Below are 24,036 nucleotides of genomic sequence, written 5' to 3'. Positions count from 1 at the left end.
TGCTAACGAGGGAGATATGTAAATGACTTGTGTTTGATAAAGACACAAGTGTGTGTGTACATACCTATATAACAAGGTCAGAACACTCGGGCAAGCTGTCATACAAGATCTGTGTAAACTAATCAACTGTTACATATGTAGTATGGAGAAATTATCATTTTCATAACTCTCCGTGATGATGGGTAGGTAGGCTACCCTGGGAATTGTCATTAGAATCTACAGACTGGCTTCTAGCTATCGGCAATGTGCTACTTCCGACATTTCAGAATTTTATTGTTTTTATAGAACGGTTGAAGGAGCTTCCTACTGTGGATCTAACATATGTTTATCAACAAGTTGCCACAAAAGAGAACCGGTCATTAACAGCAGTGGAGCTCACGGCCCTCATGTCTAGTGTCAATCCTATGGGGCAAGTTTCCGGTGAATTGTGATAGGAAGAGAAATATTGGGGTTATTGTTCTAGAGTATTTAATCAAGTGTTATGGGGAAGAAAGTGGGCTTTTATTGGATGCCAGAGTAAGAATTTTAGAGGTTACTGATACCTGATGTGTTTGTGTATGCTGACTAAATGCGTGTGGTATAAAGCTCCCACCTACGGCTGTAGTAGACAAAGCACCATCACATCACCAGAGCTGCCTCTACACCATTTTAATTGTCCATCAACCTTTAACAACGGATGGAAAAACTACTGTGGAGTTTCCTCGGCAGCAGTCTATCAGCGCGATGTCAATACCTATAAGTCCTCCCACGTTTTATCGTTAGTGCACCATGTTATCCAGCCTAGCACATGTTCAATGCTGGTGCAGTAACCAAATTTAAAAAAGTTAAAAAAAATATACTTTACAGTCCTGCAGGTTTTGTCAGGGGATGTAGCTGAAATACAACGTATCAAAATTAAGTTTGTATTGAACGTGTGGCTGGGATAGACCGTGGTACTGTGTGAATTACAGAGGAGGGTAGGTCATAGTAACAGACGGAGGATATCGCACGATGTGAACAGATACTCATCATGCCAAAAAACTATTACTATGATATGAGTGTGTTCAAACGCTGGTTTGAACGACGACGGAAACAGAAATGGAATGGAATTGTTCGGTAAGTCATGATTATTTCTAAAAATTAAAACCATTCAAAACGATAATCTGTACATAATCAAATTATTTTTAACTTAAAAAAGAAAAAGTTTCTTATTCAGGAAGGGGATAGTTTCTGTTATAATGATATGCAGAAATGTGTTAAAGTTGTAATCAGAAAGTAAGATACCAGTGTTGTCCGTTTTACTGTTCAGTATCCCGAAAAGTTGTAATCAGAAAGTAAGATACCAGTGTTGTCCGTTTTACTGTTCAGTATCCCGAAAAGTTGTAATCAGAAAGTAAGATACCAGTGTTGTCCGTTTTACTGTTCAGTATCCCGACTATATCGAACACTTATGTACTTCTGTATGGTATGAATTACAATTATTTGAAACATTTTTTTTGTTCCCAGTGTCACCCAATTCAATGATGTTGACATCACAGTATTCTATTATATGCTTGCTGCATTGTCCTGTGTCGCTAACTATTCTTTATGATGAAAACTTTTCCCTGTTAGAATTGATTCACAGAATTAATAACCTTCTGGCTGTTTGATGTTGCGGGAGTTAATTTTATCGTATCCGTGTTATATTGGTACATTGTCCAGTATTTACGGGTGGGTCTGTGACTATACAGATCCTTGAGAGGGTCATTCTTATGTGTCATTTTCACTTGACCAGAGTTTTTTGTCCTTGAGACTTTGAGTCAACATCCATCAGTGGTGATCAAAGCCACACCTGTCCTGTACCTCTCCGGTTACCTGTCTGCTAATTACATTAGGGAAAGGTACACACCCCTTTTCTATGGCGTGTAATAAAAATCACCCCTCTCATAATGAATTGAATTAAAGCCCTTCAGATCAATTTCAACCCTTCAAGTGTTCAAAATCAATATGGAGGTTTCTGTTACAGAAATGATTGGAAGTTGTCCATTTCAGGGCCTTTGTGGTCAGTCTTGGTTATTTAGACCGAATATATTCTTGTTAAATAAAATGGTGATATGAGACCCAATCTAAGTACAATGAATCATACATAGAAGAATTCTTTATAGCTTTGAAATCCATGAGATCATGAAAATAGGATTGTTAAAACGAAGTGAATAGCATTATAGTGCTATAATGACATTATAGTATAGGAAATCGGCATAGACTATAATGACATTATAGAATAGGTAAATAGCATATAGACTTAAGTGACATTATAGAATAGGTAAATAGCATAGACTAATGACATTATAGAATAGGTAAATATCATAGACAAGTGACATTATAGAATAGGTAAATTAAGCATAGACTAATGACATTATAGAAAAGATAAATAGCATGGACTTGTGACATTATAGAAAAGATAAATATCATAGACAAGTGACATTATAGAATAGGTAAATTAAGCATAGACTAATGACATTATAGAAAAGATAAATAGCATAGACAAGTGACATTATAGAATAGGTAAATTGCATAGTGCTACTGACATTATAGTATAGGTAAATAACATAGACTAGTGACATTATAGAAAAGATAAATAGCATAGACAAGTGACATTATAGAATAGGTAAATTGCATAGTGCTACTGACATTATAGTATAGGTAAATAACATAGGTAAATAGTACAGTGTTGTATGACTTTATTATGCCTTTTTTAAGTCTTCAATATGCTACATTGTTTTGTTTTTTGTCCATTGTCAATTTCACAATAGGCTTTGATATAACAAGGTATACTGTATTTTACAAGTATTCATATAATAGGTATATTGTAGTTTTCTATCCCTATTTGATACAAGTTCTGCACTGTAGTTTTCTAGTGTTATTTGATCTAACTATAGGTACAACGGTAACTACTAGCCTTACTTCCAAAATTTTAATCATGTAATTAAAAAACGGCAATTTCTGCTTAATTCTTTCAAACATACTTGAATATAAATATTTTTGAGGGAGATTGAGAAGTCTTTGAAACAGCTTACAATTTAATAAATATAAAGCACCGCGAAATTGTTATAAAGGAGTCCAAAGATTTCAGCCAGTTGTTGTATCATATTGTAGACAAAGTTAGGTATTTTATCTAAAGTGGGTTNCCCCCCCCACCCATCTCCTTCAACTGTTGTAACACATGGGGTTATAAGGTGTTAACAGCTGTTTGTTTATTGATAAGAACACTGTTGTGATACCCAGTACACATGCTGGCTTATCCAATTCTAGCTAATACTTTCTGTTAAGTATTTACTCCATAGCAGTTGCCAGTTTGGAAATAAGACATTTGTTGTTTTGTATGTGTCCTAGATGAAAGAAAATTAATTACCGTTTGGTAAAACTGATATCGTATGTATGTGTACTTTCCTGGAGTTAACGATTTGAACTATTTTTTTTAGAATTTTTAGGATTTTTCTTTACAACAGACCTTTCTTCATTGATGGTGGAAAAAGCTGTAATATGATATTAATCTGTCACACACTCTCAGACAGAGTACGTTTGACCTGTGCTGTTACGATCTGTACACTTAAAACGTTACGTTGAGGTACTATTTCACTTTTGGCTTCAAGCTATCAAGCAGTTTGTTCCAGAGAAAAAAATCTCACCAATCTAATTGCCGCAGAATACAAGACCATATCCTAAATAATGTTTCTACTGAAGCTTGTTTTTATCGGCATGGTATGAGGCCTGACATCGTTATATACACTTGACATCTGCAAATTGAATTTGTGGCGTAATTGTGTTGATGGGTTTGATTGCTTTATTGGGTTAGCCAGAGAAATTGAATTACACAGTTTTTTTGTCTAATATTTTTCAGTTGTTTTGAGCTATTCTTACGGACCAGAATTGCATGTAAGAGAAACAACATGTTAGATAAAAGATGCCTTGGTTATGTTATAATAGATGCCTATAGCGGCTGTTTTCCTGTCCTGACTGGTATACTTCGTTCCCGAGATGGTACGCCTCAGTTCGCTGACATTTCTTCATAGGACACACCCTCTTCCTTAGATCTTTAAAATGTAAATGATTTCATAGCCGTTCAAAATGATCCCAGAATCCATTTTATTTTAAACCTTAATGAGCTTGGTTCTTTAACTTTGATCTCAACAGGTTTGCTTTATGTGATGTCACTTACTTCATCCTGTTCGAATTCTGTAGACGTTTTGGCTAGGATTTTATTTCTCGACTGTTTTATCAACGTAGACTTTCATGTTTACAGTAAGGAATATTTAGAACTTTCTTTTAGTTAGGGTTGAAATGTCCACCTATGTAAGAGACTTTCAAAAATATTGTGTTTTTTTTTTTATTTATATAGTTTTTCAGCAACAATTTAAGAAAGGGGAGTGATATTTCCGGTCTAGTAGTGCAAAAACACATTAGTGAAATAGTAATCTAAAACAAATTTAAATTTTTGTTATCAAAATGTGTTTTATAGTAACTTTCAATTTTAAAAGTCAATTAAACATGACCTGAGACACCTTAATTCTATCCTCAAAGATAAAAAAGTCTCGGATCATCTATTTCAAACGGAGGCTTGGAGTCAGGGTTCCTATCAGTCTGGTTCCGTAGCGAAGGATATAATGGTTATCTGAATTATTAATTGTCACAAAAAAAGTCGGTAGTTGTGCAATGTCGTTGTTCGAAATATACCTATATGTGGCCGTGAGGAAAGAACTCTTCAGTGTAAGAAGACTGGACGCTATACATAGTGATCTGTCTACACGAAAGGATTTTTCTCTTGCGACTGAAAAACAACAGTTCTCCCAATCTGTAGGAATACTAACAAAGTGTTGTTGTCCTCTGTGTGTCCTCCCTGCTGTTGGCTAGTGTGTGGATAATAGCATGGCTAGTTCTGTCACGGACCGTAAGGAACTTCATTCTTCGTAAACACGAAAGGGAGATTATGATTAGGAGTAAAACAAAGACAAAAATGACGTAAGTAAAACATGTAAATCTATTTTACCTACTTTTGATCTGTTATGGGTTGGGGTAACGCTACACAGTTTTAGAAGTATTGCGATGGGCTGATTGTCAAAGGAAACATTTGTACATGGACTTGTATACATTCAAATTACGCACACAAGATCAAGGAATCACTGGTAAACATGTAATGAGATTCTCTTTATCCTGTTTCCTGTTAAAAACAAGTGTCTTACCTTACGATAGGGAGGTGTTGCATTCTTGTTCTAATAACGTTTGCTAGCTGAAGTGGATATGACAATTCTCCATTCCTGGCCATCCAGACTTTCCGTTTTCATGAATTATATGAACAAGATTATTTTAGTGTTTTGAAATATTCTTAGCTGACTTTCTTGAGCACAATTCTGTTGCATTTGATATTTGAGAATTTTCGTGGAACACTTGTGAAAATCTTTTCTTTTATACATGGCATATGTTTCCTGAAATCTTTCAAGAAAATATGTTTTCCTTTTTACACTATTATGTATTTGAGGTATGTTTATCAGATAACACTTTGAGTTACAATGAGTTTTACTTTTAAAAGTGTTGTAAGTTCGGTAGAGAAGAAAACCCCTCAGTATATGGTTGAGGGGTATATAAAGTCTATCAGTCATTATCACACAAATAGAAATAACTATAAATAGTTTATCATTGACTTTCCGCTGAAAGTTTAAAATATTTTATGAACCTTTGAGGAATGTCATTATATATCATTTCTAAAAGCGATCAAGGTGACTGAATGGTTTCTGATTCATTGACTTGGAAATCAACACAAGACCACTTTGAAGTCAGGTTTGGTATCAATTATTAACCCTTCAATTTCATTGTTCATTGAGTTTCATGCTTTTTGTACCCTGTGTGACACATTGATTGGTAGCCCATATCACCTGTCTAGTAGAGCGTGTCACCAGGGACATTGTGTTGACCAGTGGAGCGAGTCACAGGGACATTGTGTTGACCAATGGAGCGTGTCACCACGGACATTATGTTGACCAGTGGTGCAGGTCATAGGGACATTGTGTTGACCAGTGGAGCGTGTCACCAGGGACAAGATGTTGACCAGTGGAATGAGTCATCAGGGACATGATGTTGACCGATGGTTTGAGTCATCAGGGACATGTTGACCGATGGTTTTAGTCATCAAGGAAAATGATGTTGACCGATGGTTTTAGTCATCAAGGTAAATGATGTTGACCGATGGTTTGAGTCATCAGGGACATGATGTTGAACGATGGTTTGAGTCATCAGGGACATGATGTTGACCAAAGGTTTGAGTCATAAGGGACATGATGTTGACCGATGGTTTTAGTCATCAAGGGAAATGATGTTGACCGATGGTTTTAGTCATCAAGGTAAATGATGTTGACCGATGGTTTGAGTCATCAGGGACATGATGTTGATCGATGGTTTTAGTCATCAAGGGACATGATGTTGACCGATGGTTTTAGTCATCAAGGGAAATGATGTTGAGCGATGGTTTTAGTCATCGAGGGACATGATGTTGACCGATGGCTTTAGTCATCAAGGGAAATGATGTTGAGCGATGGTTTTAGTCATCAAGGAAAATGATGTTGATCGATGGTTTTAGTCATCAAGGTAAATGATGTTGACCGATGGTTTCAGTCATCAGGGACATGATGTTGACCAAGGGTTTGAGTCATAAGGGACATGATGTTGGCCGATGGTTTTAGTCATCAAGGGAAATCATGTTGACCGATGGTTTGAGTCATCAGGGACATGATGTTGACCGAAGGATTGAGTCAGTGACAGGGACATTTTGTTGACCAGTGGTGTCCTGTAGGGGACATCACATTGCACATTGATCATTCCCCAGGCATCTTATTGATTGCCTATATGTCTACATCTGTACTATAAGATCCTGTACAGATTATAATACTAGTCATCCTATGTCCCATTACCTACACCAGATGTGCTTTTGTTGCTTTATTCTGTGAGTCACTCTGGAGAGGAATGCAGAAAAATACCTGAGACTGGGTTGATAACATAAATGGGGTCAGTTTTGATACGTGAATCAAGGACAAATACAAGCTTAATCAAGGTTACAACAAAGTAGTTATTTAATTACTTTCTATTGTAGTCATCAAAATGATCACTTACTGTTATAGAGATTTTTAATCAGAATCTTGTTTACATGGAATCTTTTCTTCTTCTAGTTATAGTAGTAAAAGGATAGCTAGATACAACAATCACTTCCTGTTATAGTTAACACAGCTACTTTTCCTGTAACAGTGCACACATCTTCACTTCCTGTTATAGCTTACACACTTAAAATTCCTTTTTTAGTTGTTACACTTCGTGTTATGGTTATCATAGTTACACTTCCTGTTATGGTTATCATAGTTACACTTCCTGTTATGGTTATCATAGTTACACTTCCTGTTATGGTTATCATAGTTACAATTCCTGTTATGGTTATCATAGTTACAATTCCTGTTATGGTTATCATAGTTACATTTCCTGTTATGGTTATCATAGTTACACTTCCTGTTATGATTATCATAGTTACACTTCCTGTTATAGTTATCATAGTTAAACTTTCTGTGTTTGTTAACAGTTATACCTCGTGTTATAGTTGACAAAGCTACTACTTCCCCTGTTCTCGATGACACAACTTTACTTCCTACTCATCTTGAAGTGGACTCAATGTATTGGTGTTATTTTGTCTCGCTGTTACGAAGTAGCGGAATCGAGACTAAGGGGTTATTTTTCCGCAACAGCGGCAGCATCAACATTAAGTTTTTGTGTTTAAGTTAGTTTCACTGGAAGTATAAGTGCTACACTAACCAAACTTGGACCACAGATGCATCTTCCTTTTCTGGATCCGGCCTACTTTTCATGGTCCATTGACTTTGTCAGCATCTTCATTAACCTCAAGTTTTTGCGTTTAAGTTAACTTCTCGGAAAAAGTTAGTTTCTCTAAAACTTTTAAGTGCTAGACCAACCAAACTTGACATGTGCATTGATGGTCAAAGTGGGGCAGAGGTGAGACATATCAATCCCAAAGTGGGGCAGAGGTGAGACATATCAATCTGAGGTGAGACATATCAATCTGAGGTGAGACATATCAAACTGAGGTGAGACATATCAATCTGAGGTGAGACATATCAATCTGAGGTGCGACTTATCAATCTGAGGTGAGACATATCCATCTGAGGTGAGACATATCAATCTGAGGTGAGATATATCAATCTGAGGTGAGACTTATCAATCTGAGGTGAGACATATCAATCTGAGGTGAGACGTATCAATCTGAGGTGAGACATATCAATCTGAGGTGAGACATATCCATCCGAATGGCTTGGTGCAATTAAACATGGTAGATTGTAAGTTGCGTAAATTATCATCATAAAGAAATTTCTTTTGAATTCAAGTGGTATCTTTGTCACTGTATTTATGAGGTCATGACTGTCCGTCTATCTGTTAATGGCAAACTCACCCTTTTACTGAGTTGCTTTATGTGGGATGTGAGTCGATGGTTGGGATTCCATGGTTATATCACAGTGTGGTATTTTATAGTATGTATGTGAATGGTTGACTTTGTTAAATTGATTATTTAGAAGATTTAGTACCAATGACAGGGAACTATAAAACAAAAAGTGAAAGTTGGAAGGTCGACTGATAACAGCCAGTAACTAAACAACACAGTGAGTCATCACACTCACCTATCATAAATCTTGATATTACATTCTTTAAGTAAAATTTAGTGAAATGGGGAAAAAAATCATGCCGTGGTCATAATCCATGTAAGATTTATGACAGATAATGGGGACAGGAGAGTCGTCTTGTCATTGCTGTTCAATGTAAAAGGTTTCGGTAGGTATTTTATGAATGAATGGAAAACTTTTGACATGATTCAGTGTAGTTAGAAATTATATATTATGATTGATATCGTCAGAAATGATAAGTTTATGGGGGAAAAGTACTAAATTTAATTGTGTTTAAATGGCGATCGTCTTCAATAAGATCTAGTTTGATTAGTTTTGAGACAGACCAACAGTAAGTGAGGTAGATTGGTGATTTTCTCAATTATGTCACCTTGACTACAGTGTTACTACAGATACGTGTCTGTAGACTGAAAATCTACAAATGTTTGTCAAGTTAATTAACAAATGTAATGTTAATTGACTGAAGAATTATTAATGTATAATTCCTGTTTATTCCTAATGTACAGTTTCGACCTGGTCCAGTGATATATATTGAAGCAAATTAATCAATGATATGTTTTTTAATCAGAACAAAATTAAATGGTTTCCAGGAAAATGATGATGTCCAGATTTTCAGACACACTAAAATTGCTAGTCTCTCCTTGGTTTAGTGACCATGTTCTGTTGTTCTATTTTTAACAAATATCTAATTGTCAAAAATAAATCAGACCTTAAGAATTGACAATCCTGTCATTATTCTAATACGCTTAAATTTCCACCTGCCCTTTATTGTTTCTCCAAGGTTAAAAAATAAAGGATCCCCCGAGTTTTTGTTGAAAGTGATATGTAAGGCCAGCTCTATACAAACAACTGATATAATACTGAGTCTATCTACATGGGTGAAATTCAAACATAAAAAGTGGAATTTGTGTAATCTTCAATTTTGGCAAATCTGAAGAATTATAATTAAGTACTTTAAGCATCTTTAAAATAATCTACTTTTTTTTCGTAATATCTTGGCATCGTTTCTTTACTAGATACTGAGATATAAAGGAGTTCTTTGGTACAGAATTCTCTACTGTAAGTACATAAATGTATATACAAATACAATCTATCATATACACAACTGGGAATAGTTTTCACACACTCCTTACATAGAATAGAATAAACTTTTCTCCCACACATAAACAAGGGGTTTTATATAGGTATATAGCCACAGTTAGAATAGTTTAGAAGATTAAACAGGTTTGATTTGTTTAATACCTGTAGGTTCTCACATGAACAAACATGGTGTCTAGCTCAGTCCGCTGTAATTTGTGATAGAGATCTGATTTTAATATCTCCGGACCTGATCCCTAACAAAGATCTCCTCAAGAGACAAGTTTTTATTAAAATATGAAGTACTTAATGTCTGAGGCTGCACTGCTTTGCTATCTTGTAAATGAGAATTTTGAAGAGTGTAATTGTTTGATCTCTATAGGAAGGAGTATGACTGATGACATGGGGACAAATTCCCACAGATCCATCATTCTAGCTACAGTACGTCTTATGAGGTAGCAGTAAGGTGACGACTTCCTGTGAAAACATCATCTGTGTTTGACAATTAAATTAATTCCAAACAGCAAAAAATAAATTAATGTTTGTTTATTTCATTTTTACCTTCTTGCTTTTAATCTGTTGTATTATTATTTTATTTAATAATAAACAATAAAATATTTCCTTTCCACGGAAAGAATATTGATATAAATTCCATGAAGAATTAAGTCTTAAAAATATCATGTAACATCAAAAGAAAATACAAAACATTGTAAAAATTACAAAGTTTCATACTGTAAAAATATACCAAATTCTTCTTTTAAAAAAGTCCAGAACCAGTCTATGTCAGTTAAATGTTTGATATTGAAGGACAGGCTCATTAGTGGAAATCTTCTTCCTTGGAGAAAAACCAGAGCCAATCTGTGCCAATTAGATGTTTGACTTGGGAGGGTGGTCTCTATGGAGATTTGTCTGTGTTTTACATGTAGAAATAACTCCATGGTGAGGTCTTCATGTCACGTCAGCCATTCCTGCTCCTGTGTAAGCCATTCATGTCAGATATCTAAACTGAAACCTCGTGAAGTGGGCCCCTTGTAGGAGTCCTTCGGTCCAGACAGCCAGCAATATTTTGTATTTTTTGGTCAGAAGCTTCAAGTCAACATATTATTTAAAGTTCAGTCTGAATTTTCTAGATACATTCCAATTAGTTCAAAAAGTTCACTAATGGTGCTCTAGACCATAGTGTTTTGGCCTACGGAAATTCTGCATTTCTTCGTTCTAGAATGTCCAGTATTGAGCTCATTTTCTGTGACTTTTCCTACAGTGTGTACCTCCATCAGATTTAAAAAAAAAAAAAACTTGGTGTGGAATAATTGCTTTAGAAATGTCAACCTTTGGAATCGTGTGTTACTTTTCCACAAATCACATGTTTAAGCGATTACATTGATTAGGACTACTTTTCTGTAAATTGTAGTTACCATGGTTTTGACAGATAACATCCATTATGTCACTTCTCTATAAAGTTCGAGTTTTAAACATATTTCACTGTAGAGAACTAATTTCTGATAGTCCTCGGAGTTTGTTATAAACACTGTTAATACTGTCTATTTAATTAACTGCAAGGTTTTTTCAGATGCTATAAGATCATGCAGACTTCTTCAGGTAGATCCTTGACAGTTGTATACAAAACAGTAATTAACGTACCCAGTAAATTGTGGATGACCTAAGCCTTGTTTGTATGCCCTCGGCTAAATTTGTCACATAAAGAAACGTCATTTGATCACCAACAATCTCTTATCCCTGCTTAAGTTTGTTTACTTGCCATTTTATGTTGGTTGCGTTTTAAAGCTGTGTGTATCTAATACGATCGTCTGTGGTCAAACGTGTCACCAGAGTGGTCAGTTGAACGAGTCATATAACTAAAGAGAAAGTGACCCATGTCATGTATTATATAAATATTGACCAGTCCCGTGTAGGGATAATTAGGCTAAGACATTTTGTAACACTTTTATCAAGTTGTTTACATTTTTCTGACATTACATCATTGACAACAGTGTCTTCTCTAAAGCCAGAAAAAATCCCATGTGCGTTGTCTCGGATACCACTGAAATATTGCCTCCTTGATCCGATACACATTGCTGAGGTCTTGGCTTTGTTTTATTTCGACATTTATATTCTTTATCGGTGAGTTAATGCCAGTGAAAACACAAAGGGTCCTATCTATACACTAGGGTTAATCCCGGCTTTGTGTTGGTGCTCTCTTCTCAGTCACTGGGGCTCCGACGATCAACATTTATTCTCCAATCTGCTGGGAACTTTTTCAACCTGTTGTGACCTGGGCCGAAGGCTACCTGTACTAAGGGGGCTAAGGGGAGGAGCTTTTTTGTGTTGTACAATCACACGATGAGTCAACCCACCTGGAGATAAATTACTGTTTAAGGCTCACATAGCTTAATCAAAAGTTTTCATAGCAAATTCACAGGTCTTCCTTCAGGGGAAATGTAAATTAAACAATCTATATAATTATCAGCTGATATAAGGGTCGAGTCAGTATATATAAGGGATCAGTCAGTAGATATATTTTATAAATTGGAATCCTGTGAAATGGAGATGGAGAAAACACTTTGATGGGCGTGATAAAAAACAGAAATACACCCGTATGTAATGAAATTACCCGCATTATTCCATTCTAAGATTGACTAATTCAAACTTTTTATAATGGATTTGTTTTGTGTTCACACAGGAAGTGGAGTAAGGTATACAAATCAGCCAAATTGTCTGCTTCAAACAGTCTACAGTTCTGAATATTAGTTATAGCTATAATTAGCGGCTGATTTACCAATACCTATACATACCTACATCAGAGATACTTACTCCAAATTTGTACCCATTACACAAGAAGGTCTTCCTTGGAGTCCTGATTACCTGGGTGCCCCCCGGTAGAATTGTCACGTTAAATCACCCTGTTTGTTAGTAGGTATTCATTGTTGTACCTATGTACCTGTAATCTCAGGTATTCAGAAATAAATACATCTAAATTCAATCTAAAATCAATTAAGTCTAATATTTTTCTTGCACATACCAATCCTTTTGTAAAATACATAAGAAAAACATGTCATTAAAAGAGGTATTTTAAATGGAAAATACATTCAAATTTTATTCCTGCAATGATTTTATCACACAGCAATTACTCTGCTGTCTGAATAAAAACAAACTGTCTTGTATTGATTCTGAATTCTTTAAATGAAAACAACTGATTTTAATGTGATTGTATCACAGTGTAGCTAGTACATTTCAATCCTGTAATGTAACCAAATACCTGTCAGTTTAAACTGTTTATTTTTTTAATTTACCAATTAAATTTTATGTTATTTAAGCTATATAGTAATTACCTATAATTCTTTATAAATGTACGCCCTATTGGTGGAAGAAGGAGGGTGCTTCATGCAGTGATTACTTTATTTGTTCCTAACATGTTCGTGACGTCCGTCGGTCTGTCTGTGTATCCTTGTGTAGTAGAATGCTTGTACAAGATACCTAGTAAACCCCTCAACCAGTTTAATTCATATTTATAATGTGATATGAAAACATAGAACTCTACACCTGACTAAAGTTTGTTAGTTGTTGGTCAAGGCTAAAGTTTGTTGGTTGTCGGACAAGGCTAAAGTTTGTTAGTTGTTAGTCAAGGCTAAAGTTTGGTGGTTGTCGGTCAAGGCTAAAGTTTGGTGGTTGTCGGTCAAGGCTAAAGGGTTAAAAGTCATTTTTGGCCACTTAAGGGGTGGTGTATCTTTACAGGACCCCACTCACTTTGTTCTCCATAGCTTTTGAGTATGGAGACTCCTGTTGACTTCAGAGTTAGTTATAAGGTGACATCTAATTATGAGGATATAATATGTAGTCTTGTGGCATACTGGATAGTCGCCTGCCTTTCACAAAGGCAGCCGGGGATCAATTTCACGATCAGATGTGAAAAGGTATGGGGTCACCTGCGCATGCCAGACCATGTGGGTTTTTCTCCGTAAATAAAGTTCATATTTACCGGTAGTTTTGTGAATGTGGTTGCCTCTGTATAATGACTTCTGTAGAATACGGCCCTAGAAGTGAAGGGATACAGTGAAACCTGTCTACACCAATCACAATCAGAAATGTACAAAGAGATACAGTGGCCCTTTGTTAGTATACATGTTTTATACAGACTTGACTACACTAGCCTATATATCTGTGTACCTATCTCTCTCGGTGTCAGTCATGATCATTGGTGAATCATTCCTTAAACAATAAAGGTAGATAAAACAAAATATATATTTGTCGCTGTCAGGTTGACAAATAGGTAGGGAAGTGTGATGGATAGTCTGACAGGAAACATGTGGATGTCTGTGTAGAATTCTGATGACTTTCAGCACTGCAGCTGGAGCGGATGCATATATTAAAGTGACATGTCCCATCGGCAAAATATATGCAAATCTAGTGTATTTGTATAGGCAGTAAAACATACATTGCATAATTGATTGAAATTCCACAAAGAACTGTCTTGTACTGAATTTTTCTCAAAAATATGTACTGTTATCAAATATATTAACATTTTAGTGGTTGTGCTTCACTGGAGAGATATGTAATTTGATTGATATGAGGCACAAGACACCTTAATGTTGACGCAGGTTGTGTTTTACTGTTTACAGGAGCTATATAATACTTATGACCTTTTCATATAATTGAGATGTTTATTGAGATAACAGTGACATTTACAAATGTTGGGGTCAAGTCACTTTAATACTTCATGATATCTGCCTGTGACCTTTGACCTTTAGCTGGAGTGCTGGGTTGTTATCGGAGATGATGTATATATGTTATGCATGACTTGTGCATTAGATAATCCCAATACATTGTTTGGTATTTAGGACAGATATTTTGTATGATAGTATATAATGACAGTGTTGTTATTTTTGTTTCTGGTAAAAAGTAATGTTGTGTTTTGTGCTCGTTATTTATGACAAGCTAATGTCATATTCCTAGGATGATCGGAGTGTCGGTTCCTTTAGAAACAAGCTAAGCCTCAGTGTGAATCTTTATGTCGAGCTTGGTGTGATATGACTAGTAAAAGCTCTGTGTCAGATCCTTTGGGGACAAGCTCAGCCTCTGTGTAAAATAACTTTGTGAAGCTCAATGTGAGATGACTAGTTAGATGAGCTGTCTGTCAGATCCTTAGGGGACAAGCTCAGACTAAGTGTGAAATTACTAACTCAAATGACAGACTCAGTGTCAGGTTACTCTTAAAAAGCTTACTGTATAATCACTTGGACTAGATTTGCAGTGATAGATTCCTAAGAAGAGCTTGGTATTTCTGTACTGTGGATATGTACTTCTATAACAGCAGGTTTGGTGAAAATTATTTTAATTTTGAATTGTTTTAATTTTCAAGTTGATTCAAATATGAAAATAAGTTTTCCTACTGAAACTTTCTTATGAAAAGAATTATACATATTTTCCTAATGAAATATGATCTTTTGACATTTTACAAATGATAATAATAATATATGATAAATAGTTAAGGTGAATATCTTGGATGTTACAACTGATGTCAGCCGCATGTAATTCAGAAAATGCAGGTCTGTGTGCCTGGTATTTATAAACAATCAGGCCACATCTGTAAAACTAAAGTGTTTCTACAGGGCCTTACAATGGATTGTATTAGAACACAAAACGTAAGTAAATTACCTCATAATCATACCCTCGGGAGAAATGGAACAGGCAATGTGTCTGTGTGTTGGAGGATTTAAATTTGAAAATAGGTTACCAAGAAGCTTAATGGTATATACTGTTAACAAATGTATAGAATGTTCAGTTAAGTAATGGCTATATGTCCATATTGCCAACACTCCACTGTCGCCCAGCACAAATCAATATGGCCAATGATTTGTTTTGAAATAAGTTTTTGAATTGCATCAGAGACATCTTAATTTTTGAGATAATCATGTAGTTTTTTACCAAGTATAGGAGACAACGGAGTAGTGATGGCGGAAATGTCTGAGGGGTAGGGCCTCATCTGATACAGCGTATTTAACGTCGGTCTAGAGCCGTCATATACAGTTTGTAAAACTTTGACCTGGAGCCATCTTCTGGAGTTAAATATTTTTGCCAATAATTGTTGCGTGAGTTATCTCCACCTGTTATAATCCATCAATACTGGCGCCATCTGATCCAGAGATCGATATCTGGCATCCTGCAGTGTCTGCTTTAGAGTTACCATATAGCTAAGGTGTCTTCTATCACTTTTATTCTGTGGGATTCCGATTAAAACAAAAAATATCCTAATGAAACTGTCATAATGCCATCGCTATCATTCATCTCCCTATCTCAAACACTGTGTTGGTGTGAACAGAATGATCAGATGGTTTATACGGATGATATATTCTCTCAAATAGAAGTGTATATGAAAGCATGTGGACAGTGGGCGACTATTGATGTTTCTAGGAACTTTTACATAACAAGTGTTATACATTAAGTCTGCAGGTTTTCCACTGAAATGATTGTCTATAGTTAATCCTTAAAACCTATGTTTTAAATGTAGTTGGAATGTTACATAAAAGTGTCATCTGCCAGTTCCAGGATACATGCACATAATATGAACATGTACATGGAAATTTGCTTCTAAATGTCATTTCTGATAAATTAATGTTAGAATGGGTTTGTAGTAGGTTGCTTTTCGTGTTAATATTCTGTACAATGATAAATGAGGCATTGTACTCTACAGTGTTGTAGAGGATTGTAGACCTAGACACAGGTACACGTTAACAGTTGTACAAACGAGGTAATTTACTGGCTATTAGTCATCACGTCTTGGACTTTGAAAAATAGCTACTTACTGGTGCTACCTTGTAAAACAATAAAACAAGGGGACAATTCATTCAGATTTTATCTGGGGCTTGGCAACCATGGAGATTGCAAACTTCATGACATACTGTAGAGATATACTGATGTGTTCTATACACTTCATGCTTTTGACTTGTCTAGTAGAATTCTGTGGTGATATAACTAGTTCTGATGCGATAGGCTGTGTTAATTGTTGATTACCAGTTCTGGTGTGATAGGCTGTGTTAACTGTTGATTGCCAGTTCTGATGCGATAGGCTGTGTTAATTGTTCATTAACAGTTCTGATGAGATAGGCTGTGTTAATTGTTGATTACCAGTTCTGATGTGATAGGCTGTGTTAACTGTTGATTACCAGTTCTGATGCGATAGCCTGTGTTAATTGTTGATTACCAGTTCTGATGTGATAGGCTGTGTTAACTGTTGATTACCAGTTCTGATGCGATAGCCTGTGTTAATTGTTGATTACCAGTTCTGGTGTGATTGGCTGTGTTAACTGTTGATTACCAGTTCTGATGCGATAGGCTGCGTTAATTGTTGATTACCAGTTCTGATGCGATAGGCTGCGTTAATTGTTGATTACCAGTTCTGATGCGATAGCCTGTGTTAATTGTTGATTACCAGTTCTGATGAGATAGGCTGTGGTAATTGTTGATTACCAGTTCTGATGCGATAGGCTGCGTTAATTGTTGATTACCAGTTCTGGTGTGATTGGCTGTGTTAACTGTTGATTACCAGTTCTGATGCGATAGGCTGTGTCAATTGTTGATTACCAGTTCTGGTGTGATAGGCTGTGTTAATTGTTGATTACCAGTTCTGGTACCATAGGCTGTGTTAATTGTTGATTACCAGTTCTGATGCGATAGGCTGTGTTATCTGTTGATGTTGTAAGGATGTTATACCTTCATGCCGGAAAGACATTCACCATGTTGCCTCAGTGTAAAAACTCTTCCCTCCACGGAATTCACTTGTCAGGGTGGGGCAACATTTACCACCATGTTTAACATGGTAGTGATGGAAACCGGGAATGGCACATTGGAGAGTTCCAGTGTTTAGTTTTAATTACTGTCACTGTTCCTTGTCATCCATCGGGCTGTTACCTTGCTGTTAGAAATGACTCAATCTACGATGAGATATCACAAGAAGTAAGACTTTGAAAATTGCTATTGGTATTATAGAGTATCTGGAAATGTTCAGACTTCCCTTTGTGTTCTAGGATCCTGTATGAGGAAGAGGCTGTTTATCACATTCTTATAACTAACAAACTAATTTCATGGATACAGAACTATTTTTTGCAGGAAATGCTCATTACGATTGTCTAAGGGACAAATTATCAAAGGGACAGCTAGTTAAAAAGTGCTGCAAAATTAACATTTGTTTCAAGGGCTTTGTTTGTTACTGTTTTGCAGACTCGAGTCGTTGATGGGACTGGATCGGAGCCACATTGAGGATGAAACGCTACGCCATGCATCATGGTACCAGGCTGGGATTCCACGGGAGATCGCCCTGGAGATCCTTCAGCAAGAGGACATTGGATCGTTTATCGTGCGTGACAGCTCCACGCACCCGGGGTGTTATGCTCTCTCAGTCCGTGTTCCCAAGTTTGAGAACCCCACAGGCATCTCACATTACTTGATACTGAAGACACAGCGAGGAGTAAAGTTAAAGGTGAGATGTAACATTTTATACTCTCAGGTGAAAAATCTTCAACATTTTATTCACTCTCAGGTGAAAAATCTTCAACATTTTATGGACACTCAGGTTTTAAAACATATTATTCTATATCCTTATTTGACCCTACCATAATTACAGAATAAGTGAAAGTAATTATGCATATTTTCGTGCAAATGTTCATCCTTTTCTGCAGTAAGCTTTACTGGACTAGGAATACCTGAGAATTAAGGACAGTAGTACATATGTCCAGTAATGTTTGTGAAGGTAATCTTTATTGTCAGTATTTGATTGTGTGTTTTAGGGTCTGGAGAAGGAATGGCCAGATCTGATCGCTCTAGTCACACATCACACCGTCATGTCGGAGATGTTACCGTGTACGTTACGTCTGCCACACAAATCCAACAACCCGACCTTCAAGGATAGCGACAAGGACGAGAAGGAGGAGGATCCGGACTATCAACGTCTCTCTGACTTCTCGTCCATGATGGACACGCTCAAAATGTAGCTGCCATGCCTCAGGTTTCCAGGGATACTGCAATGAACACCAACAAGAAGTGTACTGGTATTTGATGTTACCATGGATACTACAGTAGCAGACCATGGACACTGACAAGTCATCTACAATGTAGTTATCCAGTGTTTGTATTCACCATGGATATTTGTGGTTACCATGGATACTGCAGTGGCTACCATGGATACAGATGATGTATCCAATGTGCTTGTAGTTACCATGGATACTGCAGTGGCTACCATGGATACAGATGATGTATCCACTCTGTTTGTGATTAGTATGGATGATGCAGAGGCTACCATGGATCCTATGGTAGCCCTAAGGGTCAGACATGTTTATAATTGTCATGAATAGTGCATCCCCTGTTGAAGGGCCAGTGTGGTTTATGATAGAGGTGGTACTACTGGAGGTGATATTTGTGAGGTAACATACATTGTACGCTGTGAACTAGTGACCTGATGAACTGTGCCACATTATCGTATGTACACTAACAAGTTGGACTGAAGGATTTCAAACTTTTTTCTGTGATGATAACGACAATGAGGAATGTCGGGTCTGTGATTAAAGGGAGATAACTCCAACAGTGGATATTTTCTGAAGCAGGAAATAGGAGACTGTTGCCAGTGTTGGTTAATATTTTTAGCTAATAGATGTTGCGAATAAGGAAAAGGCATTACTGGATGAAATAATACCTGACCAAGGTGTGTTCATTCCCAAGCTACAATAACCATCTGTCACACATGTTGATACATTAGTGTGGTGCAATGTCACTGTAATTCTACAAAAGTCTTCATAAGGGAGATTCCAGTCATTGGCTCTGTGCACTAATGTGAGGTGTTATGTCTTTAGTGTCTCAACCTGACAGACAATTAACACAGAGTAGACCAAACAGACACAGTGATCCTATGTTGGACAGTTTGAGGATTGGGAGACTGTATTATTGGTCCTGTTGTTGGTAGGGACTGACTCGGTGTTGTTGTTAGGGACTGACTCGGTGTTGTTGTTAGGGACTGACTCGGTGTTGTTGTTAGGGACTGACTCGGTGTTCGGGGTTGTAACTCTACTTAGTTCAATATTCAGTCACAACAATGAACATGTCAAATGTTTGACACAAATTGTGGATGAGCCATGATTTTGAATTCCTGGTGTTCGTTTTGAATTTCTTGCAATATTGCACTATACATTCAGTGTGGATATACTGGTAATTACATCCTCATTACACATTCTTATCAACTCATATTTGAAATCACATGGAATAATTTCAGGGGCAAACATAGGAGGCCATGAATATTCATTATGAATTGTTGAATATCTCGGTGCAAAATAAATCATTGTAAACACATTTGAATGATCCGACTTTATAAGTGTAAGAGAACAGGGAACATTGAGGATGAAACATGTTCAGTGTAACAAAATAGTGGAATATTTCTGGTGAAGTAATTTTACGGCTCAGTCGGAGTCTGATGGATGAGACATCCTTGCTGGGTGTGTATGACTTGAGATAATCTGCCTGAGGTGCAGGCGATACTGTGATATTAGATATGAATAGGTGTTCGTGTGTCATATACACAACGTTGTCAGAAACATTACAAAGTTTACAATCTGGTGTTAGACATACATTCATTACAATGTATCAGATGGATATTGTTTTAATTGTATGTACATTGTAAGATATTGTAATAAATTGTATGTGACAACTTGTAATACATGAATAATACAATGTACTACACTGTAGTTATATGAACAGTGTAATACATTGTATGTAATACATTGTATTTAGTAGTTTGAACATTGTACTATTACTACAGTAGATGTATCTAGAGGAGAGATGTTTGATTCTTGCCTTGGAGCTTCCCAACCCTCTCCAATCCTCGGAGGATTGCAGGCCTATGTCAGGCAGGAGAACGTTTTAATTCATCTGTGGAACAGCTCACGGTCGTTATAAGACTTTACATCACATTCATATATTTTTTTCGTTTCATTCATTTGCAGCTATACCACAATAATATATGCCTTTTGTATGGTAACTGATGAACAATACCTGTCAATCATTATTCAATTCAAGGCTAGCTATAATTTACTGTTAGAACAACATCATTTGCAGCAAAGTCTGCAACAAAAGTGTAATGTTGTAAGTTATTCCTGATGTGAGGTACTGATTGGAGTCATACTGTTCTTTTGTCAAGGGAAATAACTCTCACAGGTTGGCATGTTATACTCACTAAAACATATTTGTGGTAAGACCGGTTCATTCTTAACACAGTATGCTGTCAGTAAAACTACCAAGTGATTCCTAGAGCATAAAACATCGGAGATTTTGTGATAAATAGACAACATGAATTATCGGAGGAATGTGATATGAACAACATGAGAATAAAGTTTGTATTTTACATGTGTCTTACAAGGAGATAATAACACCACTAAGTATACAGGTGGAAACAACATACAGAGTTGCCTTGTGTCATCACGTTTATTTTAATGCTATTTCAATATTTAAACTCCAAAGAATCGACCGTAAGCAAATCTAGGTTTAGTGTCATCATTACCTGCTAGTCTTCATTCGTTAGTAAGTGTTCACATTTCTTGTAGCATACTTTTTATACAATGTTGAGAACAGGAAATATCAGTGCTGTTTATAACTCAGCTGACTATCATCATCAACTCAAAAAGTGTTCAAACCATAATGTCTGCAATATTTTTACTGATTTCAAAGTTGATTGAAAAGCCTGACATCGATAAAAGTCTTATCAGTGTATTGTAAAGGACCCATGTTGACAGATGATAAACCTATTCCATTAATTTTATAAATATAATAGACTTTCTATGGATTAATGTCTCAGAATTAACACATTAATTATCAAGTCATGTTTTCTTTAAATTACATACCATGTTAAATTTTGTTTCTGAATTATTTCTTGTAGTAAACTATTTATAAAATGAAAATTATGAAATGTTCTTTTAAAGTTGTTAAACCTCTTGAAATTAATTTCTGAATAGTGTAACCCTATCAAAACCAGAAATCTCTGTTCATCAGACAAGTTATGTAGCTTCTGATGAGGGTAACCTGTTTAAAACAGAAACCTCTGTTATCCAGACAAGTGATGAAGCTTCTGGTGAGGGTAAACCTATCTAAACCAGAAACCTCTGTTATCCAGACAAGGGATGAAGCTTCTGGTGAGGGTAAACCTATCTAAACCAGAAACCTCTGTTATCCAGACAAGGGATGAAGCTTCTGGTGAGGGTAAACCTATCTAAACCAGAAACCTCTGTTATCCAGACAAGGGATGAAGCTTCTGGTGAGGGTAAACCTATCTAAACCAGAAACCTCTGTTATCCAGACAAGGGATGAAGCTTCTGGTGAGGGTAAACCTATCTAAACCAGAAACCTCTGTTATCCAGACAAGGGATGAAGCTTCTGGTGAGGGTAAACCTATCTAAACCAGAAACCTCTGTTATCCAGACAAGGGATGAAGCTTCTGGTGAGGGTAAACCTTATAATCTAAACCAGAAACCTCTGTTATTCAGACAAGTTATGAAGACTTTGATCAGGGTAAACCTATCTAAACTAGAAACCCCAGTGTTATGAAGATACTAATTACGGCAACACTGTCTAAACCAGAAACCCATGTTATCCAGAAAGGTTACTTAGCTTCTAATGAGAGTAACCCTGTCTATGGAACCTCTGTAAACCAGACAAGTCTATATTTGTATATGAATGAACTTGACTACCTACATTAATTTTGTATGAAGGAAATTCGACTTTAGTTTATTTCCTATCCAGCAGTTTTATTTCAAATCGCACAATGTAGTCAAGTGATTTCATGGATTTTACTTTGATAGAGTTGGGCCTAGATTTTACAAATGTTACTCCACTTCCTTTTATGCTTCCATAGCTACATGTGAGACATGTGGTCAGTTAAGGTTGTTTTTATTATTACATGGTTTTACTGACTTCCTGTTTAAGTTGACCTCTGTTGTGGCCTTATTATGTTGACCCCCTCATGAGTGAAGAGGTATGCTAGGTTATAGTTGTGTGTACAAATGTATACTAGGGTGTGTTGGCATGACAGATTAGTAAGAGTTGTGGATTATGTTGTGCGATGCAGAAGAAAATGAACACTTGGAAAGGAGATGAAAAAAAATGGATTACACTTTTTGAAAGTGATGGAGTGAACTTTGAACCAAGAATGGGCGACATTTGAAATGTCATGGAGTAAACATTCAATGAGGCAGAATGATGTCTGAACAGAGATGGAATGTAAACAAAGATTGAATGAAACTGAGCTTTTGAGAGATGAGAGCATGAATTCAAGTATGAGACTGAATTTCTCCTTGTGAAGATGAGTTAAATAATGTGTCTTCAGGCCATGATAAATCAGTTTTACCTTTTGAATAGATGTGAACTATAATATTAGGCTAATCACATATGCTTGACAAAGTAAGGGCATGAAGACAGATTATTTATTCAACTTGTACGATGTAAGAATGATAAGTTATATTATTATTTCTAGTAGAGATTTGATTGCATGTTTTAGCATTAAGAGTTCTAGAAGTTTGATTATTGATTGTGATCTACTCATTCCCCTGAAGACAGTTTGTCAGTTTGCTCCTAAAGATAACAATTTCCTTATTGTAACCTATTCTCATACTTGAAAAGGTTTAAATCCTGGTTCACAAGTATTTATAATTACATATCAATGTTGAATGTACAAAAAGTAGTCTTAAAAAAGAGAAAGTGACCATTTTCCTTCCAACAGGAATAAATAATTATACCATATGATATGTGTACGTGTACCATGTGATATGTGTACGTGTACCATGTGATATGTGTACGTGTAATACGTGTACCATGTGATATGTGTACCATGTTTTGATTTACCATGTGATACATGTACCGTGTAATATGTGTACCATGTGATACATGTACCCTGTGTTACGTGTACCATGTGATATGTGTCCCATGTGATATGTGAACTATGTGTACCGTGTAACATGTTATGTGTACCATGACGTGATATGTGTCCTATGTGATGTGTACCTTGTGATACGTGTCCTATGTGTACCAATTGTGATATGTGTACCATATGATATGTGTACCATGTACCAATCGTGATATGTGTACCATGTGTACCATGTGTACCATGTGATTCCTGTACCATATATGTGTACCATGTGTTACATGTACCATGTCATACCTGTACCATGTGATATGTGTACAGTGTAAAAGTGTACCATGTGATATGTGTACCATGTTATACCTGTACCATGTGATATGTGTACCG

At 36.2% G+C, this 24,036-nt stretch overlaps 1 protein-coding gene across 2 annotated transcripts in view; it reads left to right on the top strand.

Annotated features, from left to right (window-relative positions):
* The window catches only part of LOC110464564, a 133,565-nt gene extending 114,633 nt beyond the window's left edge, over positions 1-18,932 (top strand). For both annotated transcript variants that reach the window (XM_021519837.1, XM_021519836.1), the window contains 2 exons: positions 17,979-18,237; positions 18,545-18,932. In XM_021519837.1, the coding sequence (XP_021375512.1) occupies positions 17,979-18,237; positions 18,545-18,748 (463 nt within the window). In that variant the 3' untranslated portion in view covers positions 18,749-18,932. The remainder of the gene's footprint in view (positions 1-17,978; positions 18,238-18,544) is intronic.
* The last annotated feature ends 5,104 nt before the right edge of the window (positions 18,933-24,036 follow it).

This window comes from Mizuhopecten yessoensis, unplaced genomic scaffold (genome assembly GCF_002113885.1).
Source record: "Mizuhopecten yessoensis strain PY_sf001 unplaced genomic scaffold, ASM211388v2 scaffold11009, whole genome shotgun sequence".
Classification (NCBI taxonomy): domain Eukaryota; kingdom Metazoa; phylum Mollusca; class Bivalvia; order Pectinida; family Pectinidae; genus Mizuhopecten; species Mizuhopecten yessoensis.
Note: the sequence above shows the minus strand (reverse complement) of the source record. Positions and strands in the feature narration are given on the sequence as shown.